Here is a 27,826-nt window from a genome sequence, read left to right as displayed (position 1 = left end):
CTTCAAATAAAGAGATAAAAATATTGACCATTCCACCTCTGTACCAATTATTTGATGGTTTACTGTTCATTGTTTGACCTTTCTATTCATAACAGTCGACATTAATTGCAATGTGCATTTGTTATTTGATGTTTAGCTTTTCATTATTAGATATGGATCAGTAGTGCACCACTCTCCTCTCTACTTCCTCAACTCTCTCTGGCGTCTGCCCTCTGATCAGCTCATATTAGGAAAGACATGTGGACTCACACCTTTGGTAGTGTGCAATTAGATGACAACACTAGTTCACTCAATTATATAAATATATAAATTATATATTATGTAAATATAAAAAGCATTTAGAAACACCACTGACTGTTTACTGCAGAAAAAAAGTTTATTGATGCCTAACAAAAATAAAGTACATAAAGCACTGGTAAATTCATTTGTAAATAGACAGGAAAACTTTCCAGTATAATAACAGCAAAAGTTACATGTAATAGTTGATAGCAGTTCATTACATATACAAAAGTAATTGTTGATGTCCATCCTGGAGCTTTTTCATCTAACACTGAAAAATATGCTGACTTTAAAGCTGCAGTACCACCTGGGTAATGTCGTTTAAACATTTCAAACTGATATCTCCTGCTGCTTTTTAAAACAGCCTGCAATCAAAGTTTTTAAAATTAAGTGACAAAATAACTGTAAAAATAAAAATAATAATACTACAGTGCATAAATACTAAATGGGAATAAACCTCAGTAGTCTTGTACTTTCTGCTAAAAAAGAGAGTATTAAATCCACGTGATGTAAGTATTTTATATCATCTGCTATTAAATTAATTGCACAAAACATTGATCATGGCTGATATTTGGATAGCAGAGTTGCACACAATGATTATATAAAATGCTGTTAACCATATTTATTTGGCCTTGTCCATACAGCTGTCTTCACTGACCTGAAAAACAACCACAAAAAACAAACATATAGGGTTATTCATGATGTAAAATATGCTTTCGACATGCTATTATGACATATAATCCATTTAATGATCAGTAGCATTAATCATTACAGTTTGTACATAACATGGCAGAATTATTACCAAGAGCTGTTCCTGGTTTAACTTCAGAATAAACAGCTTCATCAGTTGCTGCAGGAGTTGATTTTCCTATAAATGGAGAGAGGATTAGTTAAAAATATTTGCCAGTAATGTCATAATTTACAATAATAATGTACTGAAGGGTTGTCAGGGTTAATGTCTCCACTGATAATAAAAGAATAATAGTATTGTAATGCTCACAGTGCTCAAAGCAGTTAAACAGCAGAGTATTATGGCTTTAACAGGATTTAGTAAACATACTGATACTGAATATACATACTGATATATAAATACTGTTCTTCAGCACTGCAAACACACATAATGTAAAATAAACATACATTCCAACACAAGATATTCAATGAAAAAATAATAATTACAAACACCTACAATTTTGCAAACACTGAGCACATTACATACATTACACTGTGTCCAAGACAAACATGATGGTTGGTGTAGACTTTACTTACCTTTGTGTTTCTTGGCTTTGCCTTTATTGTGATAGTTAACCTGGGCATACATTAGATTATCATCTAAAACAGAAACCAGATGTCAGGATTTGTTTGTTCAGCAGACATATACAGCTGGATGGATGAATGGATGGATTGACAGGTAGAATGAAAATAAAAGAAATTTGGGATCTTTGTCTTCTTTTTTAGTAGCAGAATTTAAAAAATATAAAAAGGAAATCAAAATCCACACAAATCAGTTGTTGTAACTGAAACTTCAGTTTATGTATTTTGTTTGTTTTTGGAGAAATGTCTCATCATTTTAAAGTCTAAAGGCTCCTTTATGTGAGCAGGATTTGACAATATCTGCCTCAAGCAGCTCCCAGTGGCAGTAGTACCAGAGGTGACTTAGATTATTTGAACTGTATGCTGACCCATAATTACATGCAGTGTAATTAACAAATAATTATATATGACACATTTTCAATAAAAACATATATGCGGGACTGTACCTGCAGCAGATCCTATCTTCACATCAGCGTAAACAGAGCTGTCCACTGTTTTATGACGCTTCCCTGTTAAGATGATCAAAGAAATGCATGAAAATAATAAATGTATCTTTTCTTTTTGTTTAGTCTGCTGGCAGACAAAAACAACTCTGAACTATTTATTGCATTTCAGTCATTTGAGTACTCACCCGTCTTAGCAATGTTTTTAAGCTCGATCGAAGAATATGTAATATCCTGGGATTCTCCTGCATCTGAAATATACTTATTTTTTAGTTACAGGATTTTATATCAATTAATTGTAATCAGTCCCCTTAAATAACGTAATTGTGTATTTCTGACTGCTCTGTGTAAATCAAAAGGTATATACTGTACCATTATCAGTGTCCTAAGAGCCTCTGACTGATTCATAGAGACAGGCATCGACTACAGAGCAGTTAATATCAAGCCAAGGTCAAATTCATCTTTATTTTTTATTTGTGGTGTAGATAAGTGTACAAAACAAGGAATTTTAAATATTTTAGTCTTTGAAACTGTAATATTTAAAAAGTCACAACCAGGACTGAAAGATATTTTCATACCATAGTGTTATTATAGTATGTATTGTTATGATAGGACAGTAGAACAATAATATTTCAGGACTCTGTCTAGTAGTTTAGGTTCAGTTCAAGTGCAAACAATGTGAAACCATGTTATACTCTGATCTTTTGTTCATGTGGTTAAACAGCTGACACGTCTTTGAGACTTTTGATTAATGTTCTTTGAAAATCAGCTGATCAGAAACTGAGTGTAAAAATGTTCAGGTTAGAGTTAATGGTAAGTCCAACAAATTAATCAGGATTAGTTTGAAGACTGACCATAGAGAGAAGAGGAGTTTTCATTCTGATTGGTGCTCTCAGACTGGATCGGCCTAAAACGTTTAGCAAATACATTAAATTTAATAAGAAACATGGAAGGTACTGCTGTTATGTTCAAAATGAGAGAAGATGGTTTTGTACCAACCTGATAAAGTGTGAATCTGTGAAAAAGATACATGTGTTGTTAAGATACATACAGTTGTTCTGTAAATTGTTCTGACATTTCACGTTATGACATCAGCATATGTCTAAGTATTTGAATAATTAAAATACATAAAACTCTTAACATCAGAAGGAAAAAGTCTCACCTTTGAATCGTCTGTAGCAATACAACAGGAGCAGGAGAATAATAAGTATAATTCCACAAACCAGCCCAACAATTAATGGTATAAGAGATGAAGAGCTGTCAGGCCTGGACACTGCTGTAATAGATAAGAAATAATAACTATTAATATAATTAAATAAGTTCTATAGTACGATTCTTAAAATGAAGTGCTTGAATAAAAATAAGTGAAGTCACATCATGTCTTAGTAAAGACAAAAAATCTAGGATACAAAAAAAGTCGACTTCTGCAGCACAAACACATAAATACAAACACATTAATATACAAATCTACAGGTATGAAAACACAAATACATATACATACACTAAACACACAATAAACAGTATGTATAAACATGTATGTGTTGCTATACAGTGTGATATGAGTCATGACCACTGATGTAACTTTATTCAGCTCAAAAGAAAACAATCTTTGTCTTATCACTCATTTACATTTGTACTTTTATAATCAATAATTTTTGTAATTTTATGCCCTTATCTACAGTATAAAACAAGTTCTCTTACACAATCCAATATGTGAAATCAGCTGAAACTAAACCTGTAAACTTCTAATTCTGTAAAGTATTTGATCACATTTCTTTCTAAGACAGCAACACAGTTTAGAAGAAAGAAAATACATGAATTGTTTTAATCCTACTCACCCTTAACTGACATCCAACTCTGTACTGATTCTTTTCCTGAGTATTTACACTTGTAGAAGCCTTCGTCTGACTTTGACACTGCAGAGATATTCAGCTCCCCTCTGATATCATTTTGGATAAGTTTCTCATTTTGATAGAAAAACACGTTGGAAAGTAATTCTCCTGTCTTCAGTTTGCAGCCAAGAGTAACAGAATCTCCCTCAGTCACAGGATGCACAGGGCTCACCAGGATAATATCTGCATCTGTAAAACAGTCAAAGAATATGAAGTTTCAGTCAGAGACCAGCTGCTGACCTTTAGAACAAGGTGACATAAAACCATGAGAACAGATCACACATATGCCTTTATTTTTCTCCAACTAATTTATCTCACAGAATCAGTGTAGCTGAGCAAAGATCCAACATTTCAGCTTTATTACATACATGTCTTGTAACTGTAAATATACTAGCTATGGCTAGTTAGCTCTAGAGCTAACAGGTACATATGAAAGAAACGATGGATGGCTATTGACACAAAATCACCTCTGACTGAATCAGCAAGTTAATTTTATGATCAAGTATAAAGAAAGGTCTTGCTGCACACCAAAAAAACTGTGGACCAAACATCTTGGATCTGTAAAATATTAATTTCCAGTTATTTAAATAAATACGAAGAAGCTTTAATTTTGTCCACAGATGAGTTTTGGTTTGAAGGAAGCCCTTTCATAATTTATTTATTCTTTTGCATTACCTGTGTTTGACAAGAACACGACTAAATTATAATGTTGTGCAGAGGACGTCTGATTTTCTAATTGATTGGATGATATTTCTTGATTATAATCTTAAGGAAATATAGTTTAATGAGATTTTAATTTTTTTAAAGAAACAATAATATAACATAATGTTTCTATCAAAAGTTTAGTCATATAACTTGATTGTCTACACAGGAAGTGTAGTTAGTGACACCATGTTGAAAATAATTTAAATACAAGGTGAAAATAAAATAAAATGTAATGTAAACATACTCTGTATAGTGATGTTGACTGCATTGCTGAACTCTCCTGATCCAGACTCACACCAGTACACTGCATTACTCTGCTGTGAACTGTCGATGTTGCATGTGGATACAGTCATTGACCTCCAGTTAGAACAGTATGACCAGTAGTGGTCCTCAGAAAACCTCCTTACTCTCCACTCAGTAGAGTTTCCTTCACAGCTCAGTGAGACGGAGTCAGAGATGAAGTGCTGCACTCTGTCAGGACTCACTTTGAGAGTCACTGCTGAATGAACATCTGAAAAACAACATGTAATGAGGAGCAAACCAAGTACAGAGATATTAAAATTTAAAAAGATCACAATGCAAATAATCCTCTTTTTTGTATTTTTAATACATTTTGTTGTTGAGAGTAAAAACATCTGAATAACATAAACTGTGCAAAAGGTTCAGTGTTTTGGTGAAACTGTGAGTGTTAAGAACATACAGAGCATATGGACTGACAGTGGAGACATGAAGTGTGCTGCAGAGTGTTTTGAGCTGTTTTATGGATGTTTTGATTATTTTTTCTATCTTGAAAACTTGCTACCAAGATAACTACAGCAACTGTTTACTGTGAAGCTGTAAACAACCTACGTTTACCTGCCACCTTTCAAACATACAGAGGATGTGTTTTTCATACTAAATGATGTTTCATTGTCTCTATATAAAGTACTAGTCAAAAGTTTGGACACACCTTCCCTTGAATGAGAGAGTGTGTCTAAACTTTTGACCGGTACTGTATAGTCAGTGTTTTTCTCTCATCTGTCTGAGTTTTCTCAGGTTTCCAGCTGTTTCTGTACTTTGTCCATTTACCTGCTTTGTTGCCTGCTGACTTTTCTGGTTTTTCATTACCAGATTTTGACTGTTTTGTATGTCTATATGTTGCCTGACCGCTAGATAAAGTCTCATTTAACCACACCTGTCCAGCCTGCTGTGTCAGTAAAAGTTTTGAGTATTCACTGTAAGATGAGCTCAGGTATCCAAAGTAAAAGTATTCATTGCAAAGAGGAGAAGAGTTTGATTTCAATGACAAGTAAAATCATAATATCTCAGTTTTTTGATGCTGTAATGTTTTCAGATCAATTGAAGATGTAAAGAAGGAAATCCAGCCCAGTCCAGTATGTAGAATAATTCAATATCAACATTGTGTTTGGTGAGTGTGTTGAAAAACTGAAATCTTGACTTGATGGAGAAAGGTCATTATTATTATTATTATGACATCACAACTGCTTCTTGACAGAAGGAGATAAAAACAAACAAGCAAACTCACCACCAGACCAAACAAACTCAGGTTTGCTGTAATCAGTGTAAAACACTGGGTCTCCTCTTCCAGCTCTACACATATATCTTGCTGTGTGTGTCGACCCATGAATGATGTAGGAATCCTGTTCAGTCCCATTGGTGCTACCAGGTAGCAGCTCATAGCTGTAGGAGTTGTCTGATAGTTTGGGAACAGTCTTATACCAGTATAACCTCAATCCTGCAGATGGATGTTCAACCTCACAGCTCAGAGTTACTGAGTCTCCAGGACTCAGCCATGATGGAGACACAGTGAGGACAGACTCTGGTGCATCTGTTGGAAAGTGATTTTCTCAGAATGAAAACATGTTATGATGTAGACTTTAGTCTCTAGACATATAAATAAATCTTATCTAATACAGTTATCATTTTATCTATTATAGAATTACATTTTATCTTAATATATTTTATATCTAAATATGTAATATAGACTTAATGATAAACTATCTAAATATATGTTAACAAAAATGTATTTTATTGTATGTTCAATATTTTCATTGTAAATTAAATATGATCAGACTTACTGTCAGATACTGTCAATTTGATGTAATTACTCCACTCTGTTGAAGTATGTTGTGCATTTTTCATTTTGCCTTTACACCTGTAGTTTCCACTGTGGTATGAGTAAGCCTTGCTAATCTTGCATTCATTTTTATTTGGATATGTGTAACGGGGTGTTTCCCATTCATACTCCCACTCTGTGTCTCCGTCGTGGATCTCACATCTCAGCATCATCGCCTCTCCTCTGTATATCTCAGTCCAGTTGGGTTGCAGAGTCACAACAGCCTTATTTGAGACTGTAATGGTTAAGAATTACCAATGAGGATACAAGAATGACAAAAGTTAAAATCAATAACATTCAAATGTTTTTTTAGCCTAAATCTTAATCAATAATCATGAATACACAATGGAGATTTTTCTGAACTGTGTATAACAAATCTCATTGTCAAACTCAACAATTTTGTTGATAGTGATTGAATCACTGTACTCTGTGTCGTAAACTGGGTTTCCTCTTCCTCCTCTGCACCAGTAGAGTCCTCCCTGTGAGACACTGATTTGTCCAGTTGATTGGAAAACAGCATCTTGTGTGTTCAGGGGTTCAGAGATTTTGTACAAGTAATATTTCCAACCAGATGATGATGGGTCCACAGAGCAGGTCAGGGTCACACTGCCACCTACTGGAATGTCTGTGTTGTCAGCACTCAGTTTGGCCTTTGGTTTATATGCTGTTAAGTTTAGAACAAAGACATTAAAAGGTAATTATTGTCCCTCTATAGTCCACTTTCAAGGAAGATATATACAAAGATATTCATTTAATCACTGTGATCTTTAATCAGTTAATAAAATATGCTAACAAACATTTATTTTATTAAAATGTTAATATTTTCAGTGTAAATTGAATATGTCTTTAGAAAAATATTTGGCCTTTGGTCTATTTGTTCAGTTTAGAACAAAGACATTAAAAAGGTAATTAATGTCCTTGTGATTTAGTTTAAATTAGGATATATACAAATATATTCATTTAATAACTGTGATCTTTAATCAGTTTATAATTAATCAATTAAGTATATTTCAAATGCTACAGGACACTGAATGATGACTTCTCTTCAAAAAACAAACACAATTATTTACTGATCAGTCCTGAGAGGTTGACTAATTATTGAGGAAAGAAATGTTTTCTATTGAATTATTCAGACACAGATAGGTGGAAACTCAAAAACATGATATTCTCACAATTGATGAAACACAGTCCAACTTACATGACACTGTCAACCTGATGGGATCACTTCTTTCTGTTGAATACAAATCTATTTTCTGTTTATCCTTACACCTGTAGTTTCCAAACTATTAAAAAGTAGCACTGAAACTCCAGTATTCAGTGTTTTAGAGGTTTTTCTTTGGTTGTTTCCATTCATACTCCCACTCAGTGTCTCTACTATCTTTGATCTCACATCTTAGAGTGATTGACTCACCACTGAATATCTGAGGCCAGTTGGTTTGCTGTGTTACAACAGTCTTGTTAGAAACTGTACCCACCAAATATACACAGTTTGGATAAAAACAGAAATATATACTGGTATGACTGTCCTTTCTGCTGTTACTGTGGCCTTGAGATTATTTGCTGTTCACATTAGAACAAATAAACAAAACAAGTAAATGGTTGGAATGAGATTTGCCCATATAAAATGTTTTTCCTTCATTATATTGTTAAGAATACAGAAGAGTACAAGTACTAGAGTGAAATCATTCTTGAAATAGCTCAAAAGCCTGAATGGCTGCCTCTAGGCCAACATGTAACACTATTAAACTAACAGATCAATCTTAGAAATAAAATAAATAATCAGAAATAAAAATAAATTAAATTAAGTAAATATACTGAGTCATTAGTGATATGAGATGGCATTGATGAACAAAACAACAGATGAAAACAATATAAAACATAACATGTTCATTATGGATGAAAGATGTCCAACTTACATAATATTGTCAATGTGATGACATCACTCCACTCTGTCGAGGAATATGAGTCCTTCCTTCCTCTACACTTGAATTCTCCACTGTAGTAATTGTTGCTGTTGATCCTGTGTTCACTGAGTGTTGGAGATGTGTTTAAGTTGTCTGGTGTCCATTCATACGTCCACTTAGTGTCTCCACCTCCCTGGATCTCACATCTGACAGTGAATGTCTCACCCCTGAATATCAGTTTGGGTTGCAGGATCACAGTGGCCTTATTTGGAACTGTTCACATAAAAATATCTAATTAGTATACCGATAGAAAACATTTTACAACAAGTTGATTGTTGTAGCACAGTTTAACAAACAATGCAAACACAACTCAACAGCCATAATAACAAAAGCAGTTGAAAAAAATAGAAGTATGAAAACATATCGAGCAACATGTTTAAAGCAATAAAATCATCAGGAAGAAAAGTGACAAGTAAACATTAGTGACAGCAGTTTAAAGAGACATAAAACCTTTGTGATCAGATGATTTGCCAAAATGGAAAGATTCATAAAAGAGCAACACGGACATTGTATAATCACACACACACACACACACACAGAGATGGCTCAGTTTCAGTAATTCTGTTCCCAAACTAAAAAGCAACCACTTGTTACTAAGCTGATGATTATATGATAAAAACAGATGTTGTTGAGATTTGGTGTGAATATCTTTTGTTGACAGCCATATTTCTTATAAACATTCACCTGAAGAGAAGATTTGTATCAGGGGGAAAAAGTTGGTCAAGTAATAAACTGAGGATCACAGTACTGTCAGCTAATTTAATGATGTGTCTGTTCTCATGCTGAGAAAGGACTCACCACTCGGGGAGCCACTGGAGTGAAGAATCTTACCTGCCGTCACTGACTCTGATCATTTTAAAATATAATCAATAAAATAATCTAAAAGCCACCTCACCAATTTAAAATCTAGACTGAAACAAGCTAAAACCATTTCAACTGAAACATTGTGTTAAATGATTTTTGAATCACTATAATGAACATGTCATCAAGAATGTATTTATATTTTTAAAGAGCACAAAGGAAACATCTGTCTCAAATATAATTCAATGTTCAAATGAATTTAGACTCTGTTTTCACATGTTTATGTTGATAATCAAACTCCAACTTGTCTTTCTAAATGCTGCATATGTGTTTTCTCACATGCTTTTGTGTTTTCTACAACATTTTCATGTGAATCTGAAGTTGCAGTGCATTTAACTCTCTCGGCCTCCCGTACCCTTTTGACAAAATCTGCTTGAAATTTAAAACTTTAGTTCACAGAAGTCAAACAATAAGACGTCAGTTCTTCTCTTTTGTTTAGTGACAGGTTAGGTAAAAACAGAAAAGAGATTCACTTGCTCAGCACTCAGCACATTGTGTGTAATAAATCTCATTGTCAAACTCACCAATGTTGTTGATAGTGATTGAATCACTGTACTCTGTGTAGTCAACTGAGTCTTCTCTTTCTCCTCTGCACCAGTAGAGTCCTCCCTGTGAGACACTGATTTGTCCAGTTGATTGGAAAACAGCATCTTGTGTGTTCAGGGGTTCAGAGGTTTTCTCATCTTTGTACCAGTAATATTTCCAACCAGATGATGATGGGTCCACAGAGCAGGTCAGGGTCACATTGCCCCCTACTGGAATGTCTCTGTTGTCAGCACTCAGTTTGGCCTTCAGTCTATTTGCTGTTAGTTTAGAACAAAGACATTACACTTTTTCTCCTTTGCATTAACATAAAAAAATGGAGCTATGCGCACACTTTGAAAACTTGACGCTCATGTATCATCGATAAACTCTAATCACAATCCCATTGCTTTCATTCAAACAGAAATTCTAAATCACATTTTTGTCTTCTACATTGCAGATCAGTGACACACTGTGCCGTCCTCTTATGGTCTTCCTGTCTGCTCTCAGTGTGACCTTGTGTCTGTCTAAATTTAGAAAAACAATAAAATGAATAAGTGACTGTCATGGACAAGCCATCAAAAATGTATTTATATCTTTATATAACACAAAGGAAACACCTGTTTAAAATCATGTATGACTCAAATGAATTTAGACTCTCTGTTTGCACATTTATGTTCATAATCAAACTCCAACTTGTCTTTCTAAATGCTGCATATGTGTTTTCTTCAGATACTTGTGTGTCTCAAGAGTCATCACAACATCTGGTCTCCCTACATAAACACGCATTTTGAGGAAAATGCTGTTTTAAATCTTTGGGCACTAATCAAGTCATTTCAGAATTTGTATTGATACATGGAGTAAAATGATACATACATGATAAAATATGAACACAATAATGGGATGTGATTAAAGGCCCAAAAGCACTAAAAGCGATAAAACGTGACTGCAGTGAAATAATCTGAATAAAACGATTCAGGGGCTTTTTTCTCACTACCGCTCACTCTCTCTGTCTCCGCCTCCCCCTCCTTCTCTCTCTCTCTCTCTCTCTCTCTCTCTCTCTCTCTCTCTCTCTCTCTCTCTCTCTCTCTCTGGTCGCTTGGTCCTCATTTGACGCTCCAAAATCGAAACAGGTCTGAGTTGAGACGTCAGGACAGTTTGACGCGCCTAATGACACTTTTGGTGCGTGTTTGGCCATTAAAAATAAATAAGTGTACTTCAAGACGCATCACACATTTTCAGTGCGTTTGGGCCTTAAGAGTAATACAGTGGATAACAAATAAGAAATAAATATTTATATATAATATACAAACAAAAATTATTGGTCACCTTCAGAGTGTCCGTAGAAGAGTGTATTCAGCACTAAAATAAAGATTGAAACTTCATCAGACATAATCAAACTGACAGAAAGTCAAAATCACACACACACAAAACAAAAAGAACAAAAGCAAATAGAGTTTCAGCAGTGGTAACTATTGTTTGATAAATTAAAACAGATAAGAGGAGAAAAACTCTTTAAAATTTAAAACTTTAAAATGAAACATTTAAAATAAAATAGGAAAATCATGAAATTCAAAACCCACATACATAACAATACCTGAAACAATTCACATTTACATTATGCAAAAACAATCATCCAGCAGTAAATTGAACACAGTCCTTCAATCTAAACTGAGCCAAGTCACCAACCAACATCTGGCCTATAAAACAACCCTGTAGTTAAAAACCATAAGCGTGCTCTGTTCAAGCTCTCAGAGAAACTGGTTCAACCAGTGATACTCTGTAATTCTGACTATTCAGGAACATGTTCTTTAATCTGTGACATGCAAACAGAGAAAGTCAGTAATGTACTTACAGAATAATCCCAGCACACAGATCAAAGTGTACCTCATCCTCACATCCAGCACTGACACTCTGTCACTCAGCTGCTCTGAGTCTGACAAATGTTTCGACTTTGCTTTAATAATAATGCAGCAGAAAGAGAAAGAGAGAAGTTACATTTCGGGTAAATGAAAGATGAGATCAGACTTTCTTCAACTTCTTTAAAATTTAGCCTCCCCGTGTTTCCTTCCCTTGTATGCAAACCACAGAAAACTTCAATTGGTTTGATAAACTTTGACACATGTACACTTCCTGGTCACTGCAGAAATACATTAGCTTGTGTCTTGTGCAAAGGTTTGTGCCTGGAAAATGTTATGAATAAAAAATGTATAAACAAGTATTTACTGCACATCCATAAACCATAAAATCATTCAGTTTAGTCATATCACATCATAAACATGCTTAACATTTTATTGCGTTTATTTGTGCATGTTATGCAGTATATGCCCACTGCTCTTGCATCAACAGTGTCTGCATTGTGATGAGGTAGGTGTTGCGTGTGTATATAAATAAACACGTATAATTCTACTGTGTATTCTTGGACACTACATCCTGTATATGTGTATGTGTGTGTTTAATAGTCCCCATAGTGAATTAGATATAAACTGTGGTCAAAACTTTTTATTTACTCTAATTTACTCTTTTTATTTGGTGGTAGATTTGTGTCTATCTGGTCGTTTTATGAGGAAGTCCTGAATTACAAATGTGTTGCCTTCTTATCACTCCAAAGAGCAACAGCAGTTGTGATGATATTATAGCTTAGAAAACAAGAAAGCAAATGAAAAAACTCATCTTAACCCATCAATGAGTAAAATGTTGAACATCCATTTTTCAATTACAGCAAACAAATTCTGTATTCTATCAGCCTCATTATTCAGAAACAGTATAATCAAATAATTTCTATTATTTGACATTTACAGTATGAATAAACCAACTAAGTTCAAAGTCAATCAACATTTGAACTCAACACATCCATCTATGGTCTGAATTTCTGCTTCTCCCCCAAAAATCTTGAGTTGTTGAAATAAACCTCCAACAGCAGACTGTTGCTGTCTACCTACTGACCTTTGTCATGGTTGGCTTGATCGTTATTATGGTGGTTAATCTGAGTTTACATCACATATTCAAACAGAAGCCAAATGTCAGGACTCATTTCTAAAAACAGCCATGTTACAAACCTCTGGTTTTAGGTTATAAAGGCTGCTTCTGTTTACTGTCATTTACCTGTTCTCATTTTTCATTTACTGGATTTTAGAACTTTAGACTTTTTGGAAATTGGTGCACATTTTGCACCATTGTATTATACAATTTACTTATCAACTACAGTCTGAGTAGAAACAAGACAAGCCTCTGCTTATCAGCATGACAAATACAAACCAACTTACCAGTTCCTCTTTACACAGAAATATGTGTTGTAGAAGAGATGTCTCATGCTGTGCAGGATGTGAGTTCACAAATGTTTTGTTTTTTTAAGTGGTAGAAACTAAATGAAGTACAAATTTTTGGGAGGTAGTAGAAATTGAGTCAAGTGCAATGCATATGAATATAATATAGTAATTACAGAATGTTTTTTAACTGAGTGTCTTTGAATACAACTATGACTGGTGGTGACATGAGGAAGTGGACAGTCAATATTTATTTCTCAATCTGAAACATCATACAACAGAAAGTCAGAGGGGTGAGCTTGTGAAAATCTGACATTAAAGTTCTCACTGTGTTTTACATCTTGAACACTCCCTATCACCTCAGTCTGCCATCTGCTGTCAATCAGGTGTGAAACATGTCATCTGACTGACAGCATACATTTGGCTTTAACTAAAGACTCTATTTCCTCATTTTCATCGGTCGGTTGAGAGTCTCCCCTGCAGGACTCCTGCTCTGTAGGCATTGAGTGGAGCCTTTGATGGCAGGTTTGATTGACAGGCCGGGCACACAGCACACATCAAATAACAAATCATCACATTGAACAATGAATGTGGCAGCAATAAATAATGAAGGCCCACATTAAATAATGAAATAGTGACATTTAGTGGTGAAAGCTACACATAGACCTTCAAATAAAGAGATAAAAATATTGACCATTCCACCTCTGTACTAATTATTTGATGGGTTACTGTTCATTGTTTGACCTTTCTATTCATAACAGTCGACATTAATTGCAATGTGCATTTGTTATTTGATGTTTAGCTTTTCATTATTAGATATGGATCAGTAGTGCACCACTCTCCTCTCTACTTCCTCAACTCTCTCTGGCGTCTGATCAGCTCATATTAGGAAAGACATGTGGACTCATACCTTTGGTAGTGTGCAATTAGATGACAACACTAGTTCACTCAATTATATAAATATATAAAGTATATATTATGTAAATATAAAAAGCATTTAGAAACACCACTGACTGTTTACTGCAGAACAAAAAGTTTATTGATGTCTAACAAAAATAAAGTACACAAAGCACTGGTAAATTAATTTGTAAATAGACAGGAAAACTTTCCAGTATAATAACAGCAAAAGTTACATGTAATAGTTGATAGCAGTTCATTACATATACAAAAGTAATTGTTGACGTCCATCCTGGAGTTTTTTCATCTAACACTGAAAAATATGCTGACTTTAAAGCTGCAGTACCACCTGGGTAATGTTGTTTAAACATTTCAAACTGATACCTCCTGCTGCTTTTTAAAACAGCCTGCAATCAAAGTTTTTAAAATTAAGTGACAAAATAACTGTAAAAATAAAAATAATAATACTACAGTGCATCAATACTAAATGGGAATAAATCTCAGTAGTCTTGTGCTTTCTTCTAAAAAAGAGAGTATTAAATCCACATGATGTAAGTATTTTATATCATCTGCTATTACATTAACTGTACAAAACATTTATCATGACTGATATTTGGATAGCAGAGTTGCACACAATAGTCATATAAAATGCTGTTAACCATATTTATTTGGCCTTGTCCGTACAGCTGTCTTTACTGACCTGAAAGACAACCACAAAAAACAGACATATAGAGTTATTCAAGATGTAAAATATGCTTTCAACATGCTATTATGACATATAAACCATTTAATTATCAGAAGAATTAATCACTACTGTCTGCACATAACATGGCAGAATTATTACCAAGAGATGTTCCTGGTTTAACTTCAGAATAAACAGCTTCATCAGTTGCTGCAGGAGTTGATTTTCCTATAAATGGAGAGAAGATTAGTTAAAAACATTTGCCAGTAATGTCATAATTTACAATGATAATGTACTGAAGGGTTGTTAGGGTTAATGTCTCCACTGATAATAAAAGAATAACAGTATTGTAATGCTCACAGTGCTCAAAGCAGTTAAACAGCAGAGTATTATGGCTTTAACAGGATTTAGTAAACATACTGATACTGAATATACATACTGATGTATAAATACTGTTCTTCATCACTGCATATTCACATAATGTAAAATAAACATACATTCCAACACAATATATTCAATGAAAATTAATAATTATAAATACCCACAATTTTACAAACATTGAGCACATTACATACATTACACTGTGTCCAAGACCAACATGATGGTTGGTGTAGACTTTACTTACCTTTGTGTTTCTTGGCTTTGCCTTTATTGTGATAGTTAACCTGGGTATACGTTAGATTATCATCTAAAACAGAAACCAGATGTCAGGATTTGTTTGTTCAGCAGACATATACAGCTGGATGGATGAATGGATGGATTGACAGGTAGAATGAAAATAAAAGAAATTTGGGATCCTTGTCTTCTTTTTTAGAAACAGAATTTAAAGAATATAAAAGGAAAATCAAAATCCACACAAATCAGTTGTTGTAACTGAAACTTCAGTTTATGTGTATTTTGTTTGTTTTTGGAGAAATGTCTCATCATTTTAAAGTCTAAAGGCTCCTTTATGTGGATTTGACAATATCTGCCTCAAGCAGCTCCCAGTGGCAGTAGTACCAGAGGTGACTTAGATTATTTGAACTGCATGCTGACCCATAATTACATACAGTGTAATTAGCAAATAATTATATATGACACATTTTCAACAAAAACATATATGCGGGACTGAACCTGCAGCAGATCCTATCTTCACATCAGCGTAAACAGAGCTCTCCACTGTTTCATGACGCTTCCCTGTTAAGATGATCAAAGAAATGCATGAAAATAATAAATGTATCTTTTCTTTTTGTTTAGTCTGCTGGCAGACAAAAACATCTCTGAACTATTTATTGCATTTCAGTCATTTGAGTACTCACCTGCCTTAGCAATGTTTTTAAGCTCGATCGAAGAATATGTAATATCCTGGGATTCTCCTGCATCTGAAATATGATTGTTTTTTAGTTACAGGATTTTATATCAATTAATTGTAATCAGTCCCCTTCAATAACGTAATTGTGTATTTCTGACTGCTCTGTGTAAATTAAAAGGTATATACTGTAGCATGATCAGTGTCCTCAGAGCCTCTGACTGATTCATAGAGACAGCCATCACCTGCAGAGCAGTTAATATCAAGCCAAGGTCAAATTCATCTTTATTTTTTATTTGTGGTGTAGATAAGTGTACAAAACAAGGAATTTTAAATATTTTAGTCTTTGAAACTGTAATATTTAAAAAGTCACAACCAGGACCTAAAGATATTTTCATACCATGAAGCAGTGATGGTGTTATTATAGTACGTATTGTTATGATAGGACAGTAGAACAATAATATTTCAGGACTCTGTCTAGTAGTTTAGGTTCAGTTCAAGTGCAAACAATGTGAAACCATGTTATACTCTGATCTTTTGTGCATGTGGTTAAACAGCTGACACGTCTTTGAGACTTTTGATTAATGTTCTTTGAAAATCAGCTGATCAGAAACTGAGTGTAAAAATGTTCAGGTTAGAGTTAATGGTAAGTCCAACAAATGAATCGGGATTAGTTTGAAGACTGACCATGGAGAGAAGAGGAGTTTTCATTCTGATTGGTGCTCTCATGCTGGATCGGCCTAAAACGTTTAGCAAATACATTAAATTTAATAAGAAACATTGAAGATACTGCTGTTATGTTCAAAATGAGAGAAGATGGTTTTGTACCAACCTGATAAAGTGTGAATCTGTGAAAAAGATACATGTGTTGTTAAGATACATACGGTTGTTCTGTAAATTGTTCTGACATTTCACGTTATGACATCAGCATATGTCTAAGTATTTGAATAATTAAAATACATAAAACTCTTAACATCAGAAGGAAAAAGTCTCACCTTTGAATCGTCTGTAGCAATACAACAGGAGCAGGAGAATAATAATTATAATTCCACAAACCAGCCCAACAATTAATGGTATAAGAGATGAAGAGCTTTCAGGCCTGGACACTGCTATAATAGATAATAAATAATAATTATTAATGAAATTAATTAAGTTCTATAGTACGATTCTTAAAATTACATCAAGTTCTAGTAGAGACAAAAAATCTAGGATACAAAAAAAGTCGACTTCTGCAGCACAAACACATAAATACAAACACATTAATATACAAATCTAGAAGTATGAAAACACAAACACATATACACACACTAAACACACAATAAACAGTATGTATAAACATGTATGTGTTGCTATACAGTGTGATATGAGTCATGACCACTGATGCAACTTTATTCAGCTGAAAAGAAAAATACCTTTGACTGATCATTCATTTACATTAGTATTTTGATATATACTAAATTATGAATTTTATGTTTAATTATTGAATGCCCTTATCTACAGTATAAAACAAGTTTTCTTACACATTTCTTTCTAAGACAGCAACACAATTTACAAGAAAGAAAATGCATGAATTGTTTTAATCCTACTCACCCTTAACTGACATCCAACTCTGTACTGATTCTTTTCCTGAGTATTTACACTTGTAGAAGCCTTCGTCTGACTTTGACACTGCAGAGATTTTCAGTTCCCCTCTGGTATCATTTTGGATAAGTTTGACATTTTGATAGAAAAACACGTTGGAAAGTAATTCTCCTGTCTTCAGTTTGCAGCCAAGAGTAACAGAATCTCCCTCAGTCACAGGATGCACAGGGCTCACCAGGATAATATCTGCATCTGTAAAACAGTCAAAGAATATGAAGTTTCAGTCAGAGACCAGCTGCTGACCTTTAGAACAAGGTGACATAAAACCATGAGAATAGATCACACATTTGCCTTTATTTTTCTCCAACTAATTTATCTCACAGAATCAGTGTAGCTGAGCAAAGATCCAACATTTCAGCTTTATTACATACAAGTCTTGTAACTGTAAATATACTAGCTATGGCTAGTTGCTCTAGAGCTAACAGGTACATATGAAAGAAATGGTGGATGGCTATTGACACAAAAACACCTCTGAATAAATCACCATGTTAATTTTATCATCAAGAATAAAGAAAGGTCTTGCTGCACACCAAAAAAGCTGTGGACCAAACATCTTGGATCTGTAAAATATTAATTTCCAGTTGTTTAAATAAATATGAAGAAGCATTAATTTTGTCCACAGATGAGTTTTGGTTAGAAGGAAGCCCTATCATAATTCATTTATTCTTTTGCATTAACAATAATATAACATTTTCTATCAAAGGGTTCGGCATATAACTTGTTTATCTACACAGGAAGTGTAGTTAGTGACACCATGTTGAAATACAAGATGAAAATGAAGCTCAGAGTTACTGAGTCTCCAGGACTCAGCCATGATGGAGACACAGTGAGGACAGACTCTGGTGCATCTGTTGGAGAGTGATTTTCTCAGAATGAAAACATGTTATGATGTAGACTTTAGTCTCTAGACATATAAATAAATCTTATCTAATACAGTTATCATTTTATCTATTATAGAATTACGTTTAATCTAAATATATTTTATATATTAGATATAATTACATTTAATCTAAATATATTTTATATATTAGATATAATTACATTTAATCTAAATATATTTTATATATTAGATATAATTACAGATAGTCACATGAAACAATTAATATGTATATTGTTGGGACATGTCTTAAAAGTATATTAATTCAAGAATCATTCAGGAATTAAACACTAATGAAGTATATTAATTTCTGTGCACATACCTAGTTTTTCAGTGGAAGTATTGTTGCTACACTTCACTGTTTCAGATGCAGATTTCTCACTGACAGAATTGAAAATTGTGCAAGTGAAATTGATGTTGCCATCAATTGGCTGGATATTGTACTGCAGCCTGGAGCCGCTACTGGTTTGGTTCATCATGGTCCAGTTGTAGGAGACCTTTCTGTCAGAGGGTGCACTGCACTCCAGCACAACTGTACAGGATTCATTCGAAGCATGCCAGGTGGAATTTACAGTCAGGATAGGCTGCTTCATTATGGGCTCTAATTAGGCAGTAGAGAGAGAGAAAATAAGATAATGAGAATAAGATATTAAGAATTTTGCAAATCCATATTACATGTACATATAAAACACCAACAAATGCATGTATAGCAGAATTTCTTCGACAGAACAGAGAATTCACATTAGTGACCCCCATTAAATGCAGTTTACCTGGAAAACCTAAGTTTTTGACCTCTATGTGCTCCCAAAGCTCCCAAAAATCACAAATCTGAATAAACAAAATGATCAGGAGTTGCTCAAAGAAGTATTTTGAGCCTTAGGTCAAAGATGCTAAAGATGCTAAAGACATCAGAATGTTATCTGGCCACAAAAGGAAATGATCAGCACAATATATATTTTTTTTTCTTAGGAAAGAAGCAAAGGCAATTCCTCACTATATACAAGTCTGGTGATAACACAGCAGAAAAGCTGTCATACCATCCCAGAGTTATATTACAACAAATAACATTTTAGTAACATTTTAATTTATAATACAGTATTGTGATACGAGAGCTAAAAGAGCTTTACTCTGAACAAACAATGTGACTTCCACTTCCATTTCTTCTACATGGATCATCAACTGGTGAAGATGCTGACTTTTTGTCTGGTACTTGCAGCTTTAGCCTCAATATTTTAGCATGATATCCGGTATGTAGCCATCATATTGCATATTGCATATTTAACACTGTTTTACAGGCTTCTAGTTTTAAAAACAAATCATAAAAACATCAAAAAGTCAGCTGAAGACAACGCTTTCAACCCACTCACAGAGCTACATGAAATCTGCTAGTGACAGTCATCATTTCAGACGACAAAATACAGTCAGCAGCTAGAAATGAGATGCCTGCTTTTGTTTACTTCCTTCCTTCTTTGTCTATTTTGTACACGCATAGTCTGTTGCATGTCTGTCCGTCCTCAGAGAGGGGTCCCTCCTCTATTGCTCTTTCTGAGGTTTCTTCCATTTTTTTCCCTTTTAAAGGGTTTTTAGGGAGTTTTTCCTTATTTGAATTGAGGGTCTGAGGCTAAAGGATGTTGTATTGCTGTACAGATTGTAAAGCCTCCTGAGGCAGATTTCTTATTTATGATATTGGGCTATACAAAAACATTGACCTGACCTGACTTCCTTGTGAAATCAATGGCCCAATGATTCAAAAATGATTACATATTTTGAGTCATAGATCTGTGGTGGAACTGCCACATTATAAACCACATATGTGCAGCATGAGAACAGAAAACTTGACAAGCATAACTCAGATAGCGACTTTAAACCCTTTCAAAATATTATCAAAACAGTAAATTTTCTTTTTTTTTCTTTTTGGATTCACGCATGATGATAGTAAAAAGTTTTGTATAACAAATGACAATATAGTGGCATTTCATATTCATAAACGGTAACAGATCACAGAGCTCTGCTTCTAAAATGTGATGATACATTTTTAGAGGTTCAACCCTGTGTCGCAGGGTGTACTTCTATTAAATCAACAAATATGATTTTAATATCTGACACAACCCACATTTAATGCTAAGGGGCTTTTGTGTCACTTGCAGAATGACATTCATGAATGAATAATCAATAACCTTGTTGTAAATTAAAACTAATTACATCACTTGGTTAACAGAAACAGAAGCATCTTACTATGAACTTGCAGAGTGATGAAGACTGTGGGCCTTTGCTTGTCATTCACCTCTGAGATTAAAATGAAAACACCAGAATCTTGAAGAGTCAGTCTTCTCACTGTTAAACTGAAATCTGTAGGGTTTAGGTCTACTCTGCCCTTGAACTGAGGGTGAGTTACAACTGCATCCTTATCTGCAACTTTTGTATTGTTATATTTCCAAAATGCTGAGTTGACCCCTTCAGTTGGTAAGCATGACGGAAGCTCTACAGTGTCTCCAACTTTTTTATGGATGGTACGATCACAACTGGAGGCCTCCACATCTGAAACATAAAAACAACATGGCACAACTGTTTACAGAGAATAAAATTGGGCTTCAATTTAATATATCATTGTTGAGGCATGACAGGAAGTAACAACAAAAACTACAAAAATGGCTAATAATTAAGGTATAGAATAATCATTCAATTTATTTATTTATTTTTGCTAAGTCTTATTGTTTCTTATTGATGGGAATATACTGACAAATAATTTATTTTGTGTTTAAATATGAGGATTTATGAGGAAAAAAAACACTTGCCAAGATTTTATTTTTAAACTTACAACTAAAATATATATTTGGAGATAAATGGCAATGAGGCAATGAATTAGAACAACATTTGAAAACACACACTTAAAAATAAAAAAGTAGCTTTCCTGCAATAGCAAACACACAAGATACAAAGACTGCAAGTGTCTTCCCCATGCAAACATCCAGGAAATATTACAAGCTTGACGCCACATAATTAACTTGCGCAATTCTAAGATCATGTCAGAGTGCACTGGGTAAATAAATACCTCTCATAAAATGGCATAAACCTACAGAGCAGAGGTGTACGTACCATGGAGGGAAACCCCAAGCAGCAGCAAAGCACTGTATGCCAAGAAGCAGCTAAAGCGTCGAAGGCGACCACCGGCCATGTCTGTAAGGAGAAGAATAACTTCTGTTTCCTCTTCTGGTCTTGTAAACTCTGCTGTGACGTGTTTAATTTTACATGCAGTCTGACCTGGTCTGAGATAAAAACATTGAGCAAACTGAGTTGAATTATTAGAGATAATTAGATGTTTTGCAAAATTACGGCCAAGTGACAAAAAATACATGTTCAAGCTAAATCAAACTATACACTGAATTCATTTTAGCTAACACATTATATCTATATGCTACTGCAAGGAAATATCTGGTCAAGATGTGTGGAGAGTAGAGGTTAGGGTCTGCATTTGTTAACCCCAGCAAGAAAAAGTTTACTACATCATGTTAGATGTCATGTCAGATATTACAACATGATGTGGTAAATACGTTCTTGCAATCAGTTAATTCCAAGTTAGTTAGTGTGTTGCTTCCGTTTGCACATGCCTCTGCAGAAGAGGTCTGTGCTCTGTGTGCAACTCATTTAAGTGTTCACAGTTACATGCATGACCTGAAACCCACAAGGTGACCACATGCAAAAATGGCACAGGCCCTTCAAAGGAAAAATATCTCTACATAAGCTATTGTAACAGAAGCTACTGTTACGATCACAGACTCGTGGCACTTTTTCATAAAATCATGCCAGATTTTTACGTCTGTAGTATATAATGTAGTCATCCTTATCTTTTTTGCTCACAGCCCCCATTTTGCAGATTTTTATATTTCAGCCAAATTCTTCTAGTGGTTCAGTAAAGAAACCCGTTCACATTGATGTCTGCACGTTTCACATGCAGGAAATACAGTAACGTGATGATTGAGTAAATGTCCATTTCTTTCCTCAGAACTTTTCATACAGTGTGCACTTTCATCTACACTCTGTAGTGTAGATGAGAGTGCACACTATTGGACATTAGTGTAGTGCACACTATATTCCCATTTTGGGGAAACTTATTATATTATATTTATATTTATTTTATACTTTTAATATCATTGTGCATCATTACACAGTTTGCTGATAATTCTTTAGAAAGGAGATGAGATTCAGTGAGAATGATGCTGGTAAGATCATAGATAACATGTTAAATTATACACCTGACCCTGAATATTCTTTAGGAAAAACTCTGAAACAGAAACCAGACCAGACCAAACCAGAGTTCAAACATGTTTACCTGTATTCCACAATTATATTACATTATACATTGGGCTGTAATGTATATAAGTTAAACTTTACAATGTAATTATGATAAGCATGGGTATTTACTTAATTTAATACTTTAATGTACTGACAAACAACCAAATCCACCTGTGTCATCAGCATAAGTTACAAAATTGGGCAGTATTTACAAAAAAATTCAACCCTTCCATTTATAGACTATAGATTTTCACATTTTTACTGACTTACTGAACTTCAACGACAAAACAGACAGCATTGGTAAGCACTCAGCTGGACCAACATCTCACTTGTCCTTCTGGCATGTAGTATCGCAAATCATAAAACAATCACCTTGTCATTTGTCTGTGTTGCGCTGGGCAGCGGAGACTCTGTGGAGCTGACAGAACAGGCTCTGGAACGGCCTGGCATGTTGGTAACACAGCCCAAAGAAATACTGGGTTTCTTTTCACGAAGCCAGAGAGTCTGCTTACCAGTTCCTCTTTACACATAAATATGTGTGACTTTGATAGCAACACATACCTGATGCTTTGAATTAAACAGCGTTGTCATCACATTCACACCAGAGCTAATGTGTCAGTAAGCAGAAAAGAAGAGGTGTCTGATACTGTGCAGGATGTGCAATCATGGTAGAAAGTAAGACAAATGAAAATATTTTTGGAGGTAGCAGAAATTGAGTCAAGTGCAATGCATATGAATATAATATAGTAATTACACAATGTTTTTTAACTGATTGTCTTTGAATACAACTATGACTGGTGGTGACATGAGGAAGTGGACAGACAATATTTATTTCTCAATCTGAAACATCATACAAGAGAAAGTCAGAGGTGTGAGCCTGTGAAAATCTGACATTAAAGTTCTCACTGTGTTTTATATCTTGAACACTCCCTATCACCTCAGTCTGCTATCTGCTGTCAACCAGGTGTGAAACATGTCATCTGGTTCCCAACATACATTTAGCTTTAACTAAAGACTTTATTTCCTCATTTTCATCGGTCGGTCAAGAGTCTCCCCTGCAGGACTCCTGCTCTGTAGGCATTGAGTGGAGCCTTTGATGGCAGGTTTGATTGACAGGTTGGGCACACAGCACACATCAAATAACAAATCATCACAATGAACAATGAATGTGGCAGCAACAAATAATGAAGGCCAACATCAAATAATGAAATTGTGACATCTAGTGGTGAAAGCTACACATAGACCTTCAAATAAAAAGATGGAGTTGTATTTAATTTGTGTGGAGGTTCATTTTTGCATATTTAATGTCTATTCTATCTCTGTATTCATTATTTAATGGGAGACTCTTCATTGTTTGACCTTTATTCATAACAGTCAACATTAATTGCAATGTGCATTTGTTATTTGATGTTTAGCTTTTCATTATTAGATATGGATCAGTAGTGCACCACTCTCCTCTCTACTTCCTCAACTCTCTCTGGCGTCTGCCCTCTGATCAGCTAATATTAGGAAAGACATGTGGACTCACACCTTTGGTAGTGTGCAATTAGATGACAACACTAGTTCACTCAATTATATAAATATATAAAGTATATATTATGTAAATATAAAAAGCAATTAAAAACATCACTGACTGTTAACTGCTGAAAAAAGGTTTATTGATGTCTTAAAAAATAAAGCACATACACCACCGCTAAATTCATTTGTAAATAGACAGGAAAACTTTCCAGTATAATAACAGCAAAAGTTACATGTAATAGTTGATAGCAATTCATTACATATACAAAAGTAATTGCTGACGTCCATCCTGGAGCTTTTTCATCTAACACTGAAAAATATGTTGACTTTAAAGCTGCAGTACCACCTGGGTAATGTTGTTTAAACATTTCAAACGGATACATCTTGCTGCTTTTTGAAACAGCCTGCAATCAAAGTTTTTAAAATCAAGTGAAAAAATAACTGTAAAAATAAAAATAATAATACTACAGTGCATAAATACTAAATGGGAATAAACCTCAGTAGTCTTGTACTTTCTTCTAAAAAGGAGAGTATTAAATCCACATGATGTAATTATTTTATATCATCTGCTATTACATTAACTGTACAAAACATTGAGCATGGCTGATATTTGGATAGCAGAGTTGCACACAATAGTCATATAAAATGCTGTTAACCATATTTATTTGGCCTTGTCCATACAGCTGTCTTTACTGACCTGAAAAACAACCACAAAAAACAGACATATAGGGTTATTCAAGATGTAAAATATGCTTTCAACATGTTATTATGACATATAGTCAGAAGAATTAATCATTACAGTCTGCACATAACATGGCAGAATTATTACCAAGAGATGTTCCTGGTTTAACTTCAGAATAAACAGCTTCATCAGTTGCTGCAGGAGTTGATTTTCCTATAAATGGAGAGAGGATTAGTTAGTTAGTTAGTTATCATCTAAAACACAAACCAGATGTCAGGATTTGTTTGTTCAGCAGACATATACAGCTGGATGGATGAATGGATGGATTGACAGGTAGAATGAAAATAAAAGAAATTTGGGATCCTCGTTTTCTTTTTTAGTAGCAGAATTTAAAGAATATAAAAGGAAAATCAAAATCCACACAAATCAGTTGTTGTAACTGAAACTTCAGTTTATGTGTATTTTGTTTGTTTTTGGAGAAATGTCTCATCATTTTAGAGTCTAAAGGCTCCTTTATGTGAGCAGGATTTGACAATATCTGCCTCAAACAGCTCCCAGTGGCAGTAATACCAGAGGTGACTTAGATTATTTGAACTGCATGCTGACCCATAATTACATACAGTGTAATTAACAAATAATTATAAATGACACATTTTCAACAAAAACATATATGCAGGACTGTACCTGCAGCAGATCCTATCTTCACATCAGCGTAAACAGAGCTCTCCACTGTTTCATGACGCTTCCCTGTTAAGATGATCAAAGAAATGCATGAAAATAATAAATGTATCTTTTCTTTTTGTTTAGTCTGCTGGCAGACAAAAACATCTCTGAACTATTTATTGTATGTCATTTGAGTACTCACCCCTCTTAGCAATGTTTTTAAGCTCAATCAAAGAATATGTAATATCCTGCGATTCTCCTGCATCTGAAATATAATTGTTTTTCAGTCACAGGGTTTTATATCAATTAATTGTCATCAGTCCCCTTAAATTATGTAATTGAGTATTTCTGACTGCTCTGTGTAAATCAAAAGGTATATACTGTAGCATGATCAGTGTCCTCAGAGCCTCTGATTGATTCATAGAGACAGGCATCACCTGCAGAGCAGTTAATATCAAGTCAAGGTACATTATAGTATGTATTGTTATGATAGGACAGTAGAACAATAATATTTCAGGACTCTGTCTAGTAGTTTAGGTTCAGTTCAAGTGCAAACAATGTGAAACCATGTTATACTCTGATCTTTTGTGCATGTGGTTAAACAGCTGACAAGTCTTTGAGACTTTTGATTAATGTTCTTTAAAAATCAGCTGATCAGAAACTGAGTGTAAAATTGTTCAGGTTAGAGTTAATGGTAAGTCCAACAAATGAATCAGGATTAGTTTGAAGACTGACCATGGAGAGAAGAGGAGTTTTCATTCTGATTGGTGCTCTCAGGCTGGATCGACCTAAAACATTTAGCAAATACACTAAATTTAATAAGCAACATGGAAGGTACTGCTGTTATGTTCAAAATGAGAGAAGATGGTTTTGTACCAACCTGATAAAGTGTGAATCTGTGAAAAAGATACATGTGTTGTTACATCTGGTTGTTCTGTAAATTGTTCTGACATTTCACGTTATGACATCAGAATATGTCTAAGTATTTGAATAATTAAAATATATAAAACTCTTAACATCAGAAGGAAAAAGTCTCACCTTTGGATCGTCTGTAGCGATACAACAGGAGCAGGAGAGTAATAAGAATAATTCCACAAACCAGCCCAACAATTAATGGTATAAGAGATGAAGAGCTTTCAGGCCTGGACACTGCTGTAATAGATAAGAAATAATAACTATTAATATGATTAATTAAGTTCTATAACACTTTTCTTAAACTCAAGTGTTTTAATAAAAATAAGTGAAGTCACATCAAGTCTTAGTAAAGACAAAAAATCTAGGATACAAAAAAAGTCGACTTCTGCAGCACAAACACATAAATACAAACACATTAATATACAAATCTAGAAGTATGAAAACACAAACACATATACACACTAAACACACAATAAACAGTATGTATAAACATGTATGTGTTGCTATACAGTGTGATATGAGTCATGACCACTGATGTAACTTTATTCAGCTGAAATAAAACAACCTTTGACTCATCATTCATTTACATTTGTATTTTGATATATACTAAATTATGAATTTTATGTTTAATTATTGAATATCCTTATGTACAGTATAAAACAAGTTCTCTTACACAATCCAATATGTGAAATCAGCTGAAACTAAACCTGTAAATTTCTAATTCTGTAAAGTATTTAACCACATTTCTTTCTAAGACAGCAACACAGTTTAGAAGAAAGAAAATCCATGAATTGTTTTAATCCTACTCACCCTTAACTGACATCCAACTCTGTACTGATTATTTTCCTGAGTATTTACACTTGTAGAAGCCTTCGTCTGACTTTGACACTGCAGAGATATTCAGCTCCCCTCTGGTATCATTTTGGATAAGTTTGACATTTTGATAGAAAACCACGTTGGAAAATAATTCTCCTCTCTTCAGTTTGCAGCCAAGAGTAACAGAATCTCCCT

The 27,826-nt window shown here is 34.2% G+C and overlaps 2 protein-coding genes and 1 long non-coding RNA gene across 8 annotated transcripts in view; all 3 read right to left on the bottom strand.

Moving 5' to 3' along the window:
• The window catches only part of LOC121890086, a 364,377-nt gene that overhangs the window by 276,990 nt on the left and 59,561 nt on the right, over positions 1 to 27,826 (bottom strand). The gene's annotated exons all lie outside the window — the stretch shown is intronic.
• Positions 2,072 to 2,862, bottom strand: LOC121890100. The gene is made up of 3 exons (XR_006093686.1): positions 2,406 to 2,862; positions 2,222 to 2,284; positions 2,072 to 2,099 (listed from the first exon to the last, which is right to left on the bottom strand). It is a non-coding gene; the product is annotated as an uncharacterized LOC121890100 (long non-coding RNA).
• The window catches only part of LOC121890089 (CD166 antigen homolog), an 89,211-nt gene continuing 76,039 nt past the window's right edge, over positions 14,655 to 27,826 (bottom strand). For 3 of the 6 annotated variants that reach the window (XM_042402359.1, XM_042402358.1, XM_042402362.1), the window contains 4 exons: positions 26,103 to 26,165; positions 25,922 to 25,984; positions 25,385 to 25,450; positions 25,194 to 25,252 (listed from right to left, as the gene is read on the bottom strand). In XM_042402359.1, the coding sequence (XP_042258293.1) occupies positions 25,245 to 25,252; positions 25,385 to 25,450; positions 25,922 to 25,984; positions 26,103 to 26,165 (200 nt within the window). In that variant the 3' untranslated portion in view covers positions 25,194 to 25,244. Of the gene's footprint in view, positions 14,957 to 15,100; positions 15,167 to 15,563; positions 15,627 to 16,051; positions 16,115 to 16,236; positions 16,300 to 16,913; positions 16,967 to 17,058; positions 17,075 to 17,221; positions 17,336 to 17,816; positions 18,060 to 19,066; positions 19,346 to 20,979; positions 21,283 to 21,840; positions 21,969 to 25,193; positions 25,253 to 25,384; positions 25,451 to 25,921; positions 25,985 to 26,102; positions 26,166 to 27,826 lie in introns of those variants that run through there. The other 3 variants (XM_042402364.1, XM_042402363.1, XM_042402360.1) reach the window with 3 other exon arrangements.

This window comes from Thunnus maccoyii, chromosome 22 (genome assembly GCF_910596095.1).
Source record: "Thunnus maccoyii chromosome 22, fThuMac1.1, whole genome shotgun sequence".
Classification (NCBI taxonomy): domain Eukaryota; kingdom Metazoa; phylum Chordata; class Actinopteri; order Scombriformes; family Scombridae; genus Thunnus; species Thunnus maccoyii.
Note: the sequence above shows the minus strand (reverse complement) of the source record. Positions and strands in the feature narration are given on the sequence as shown.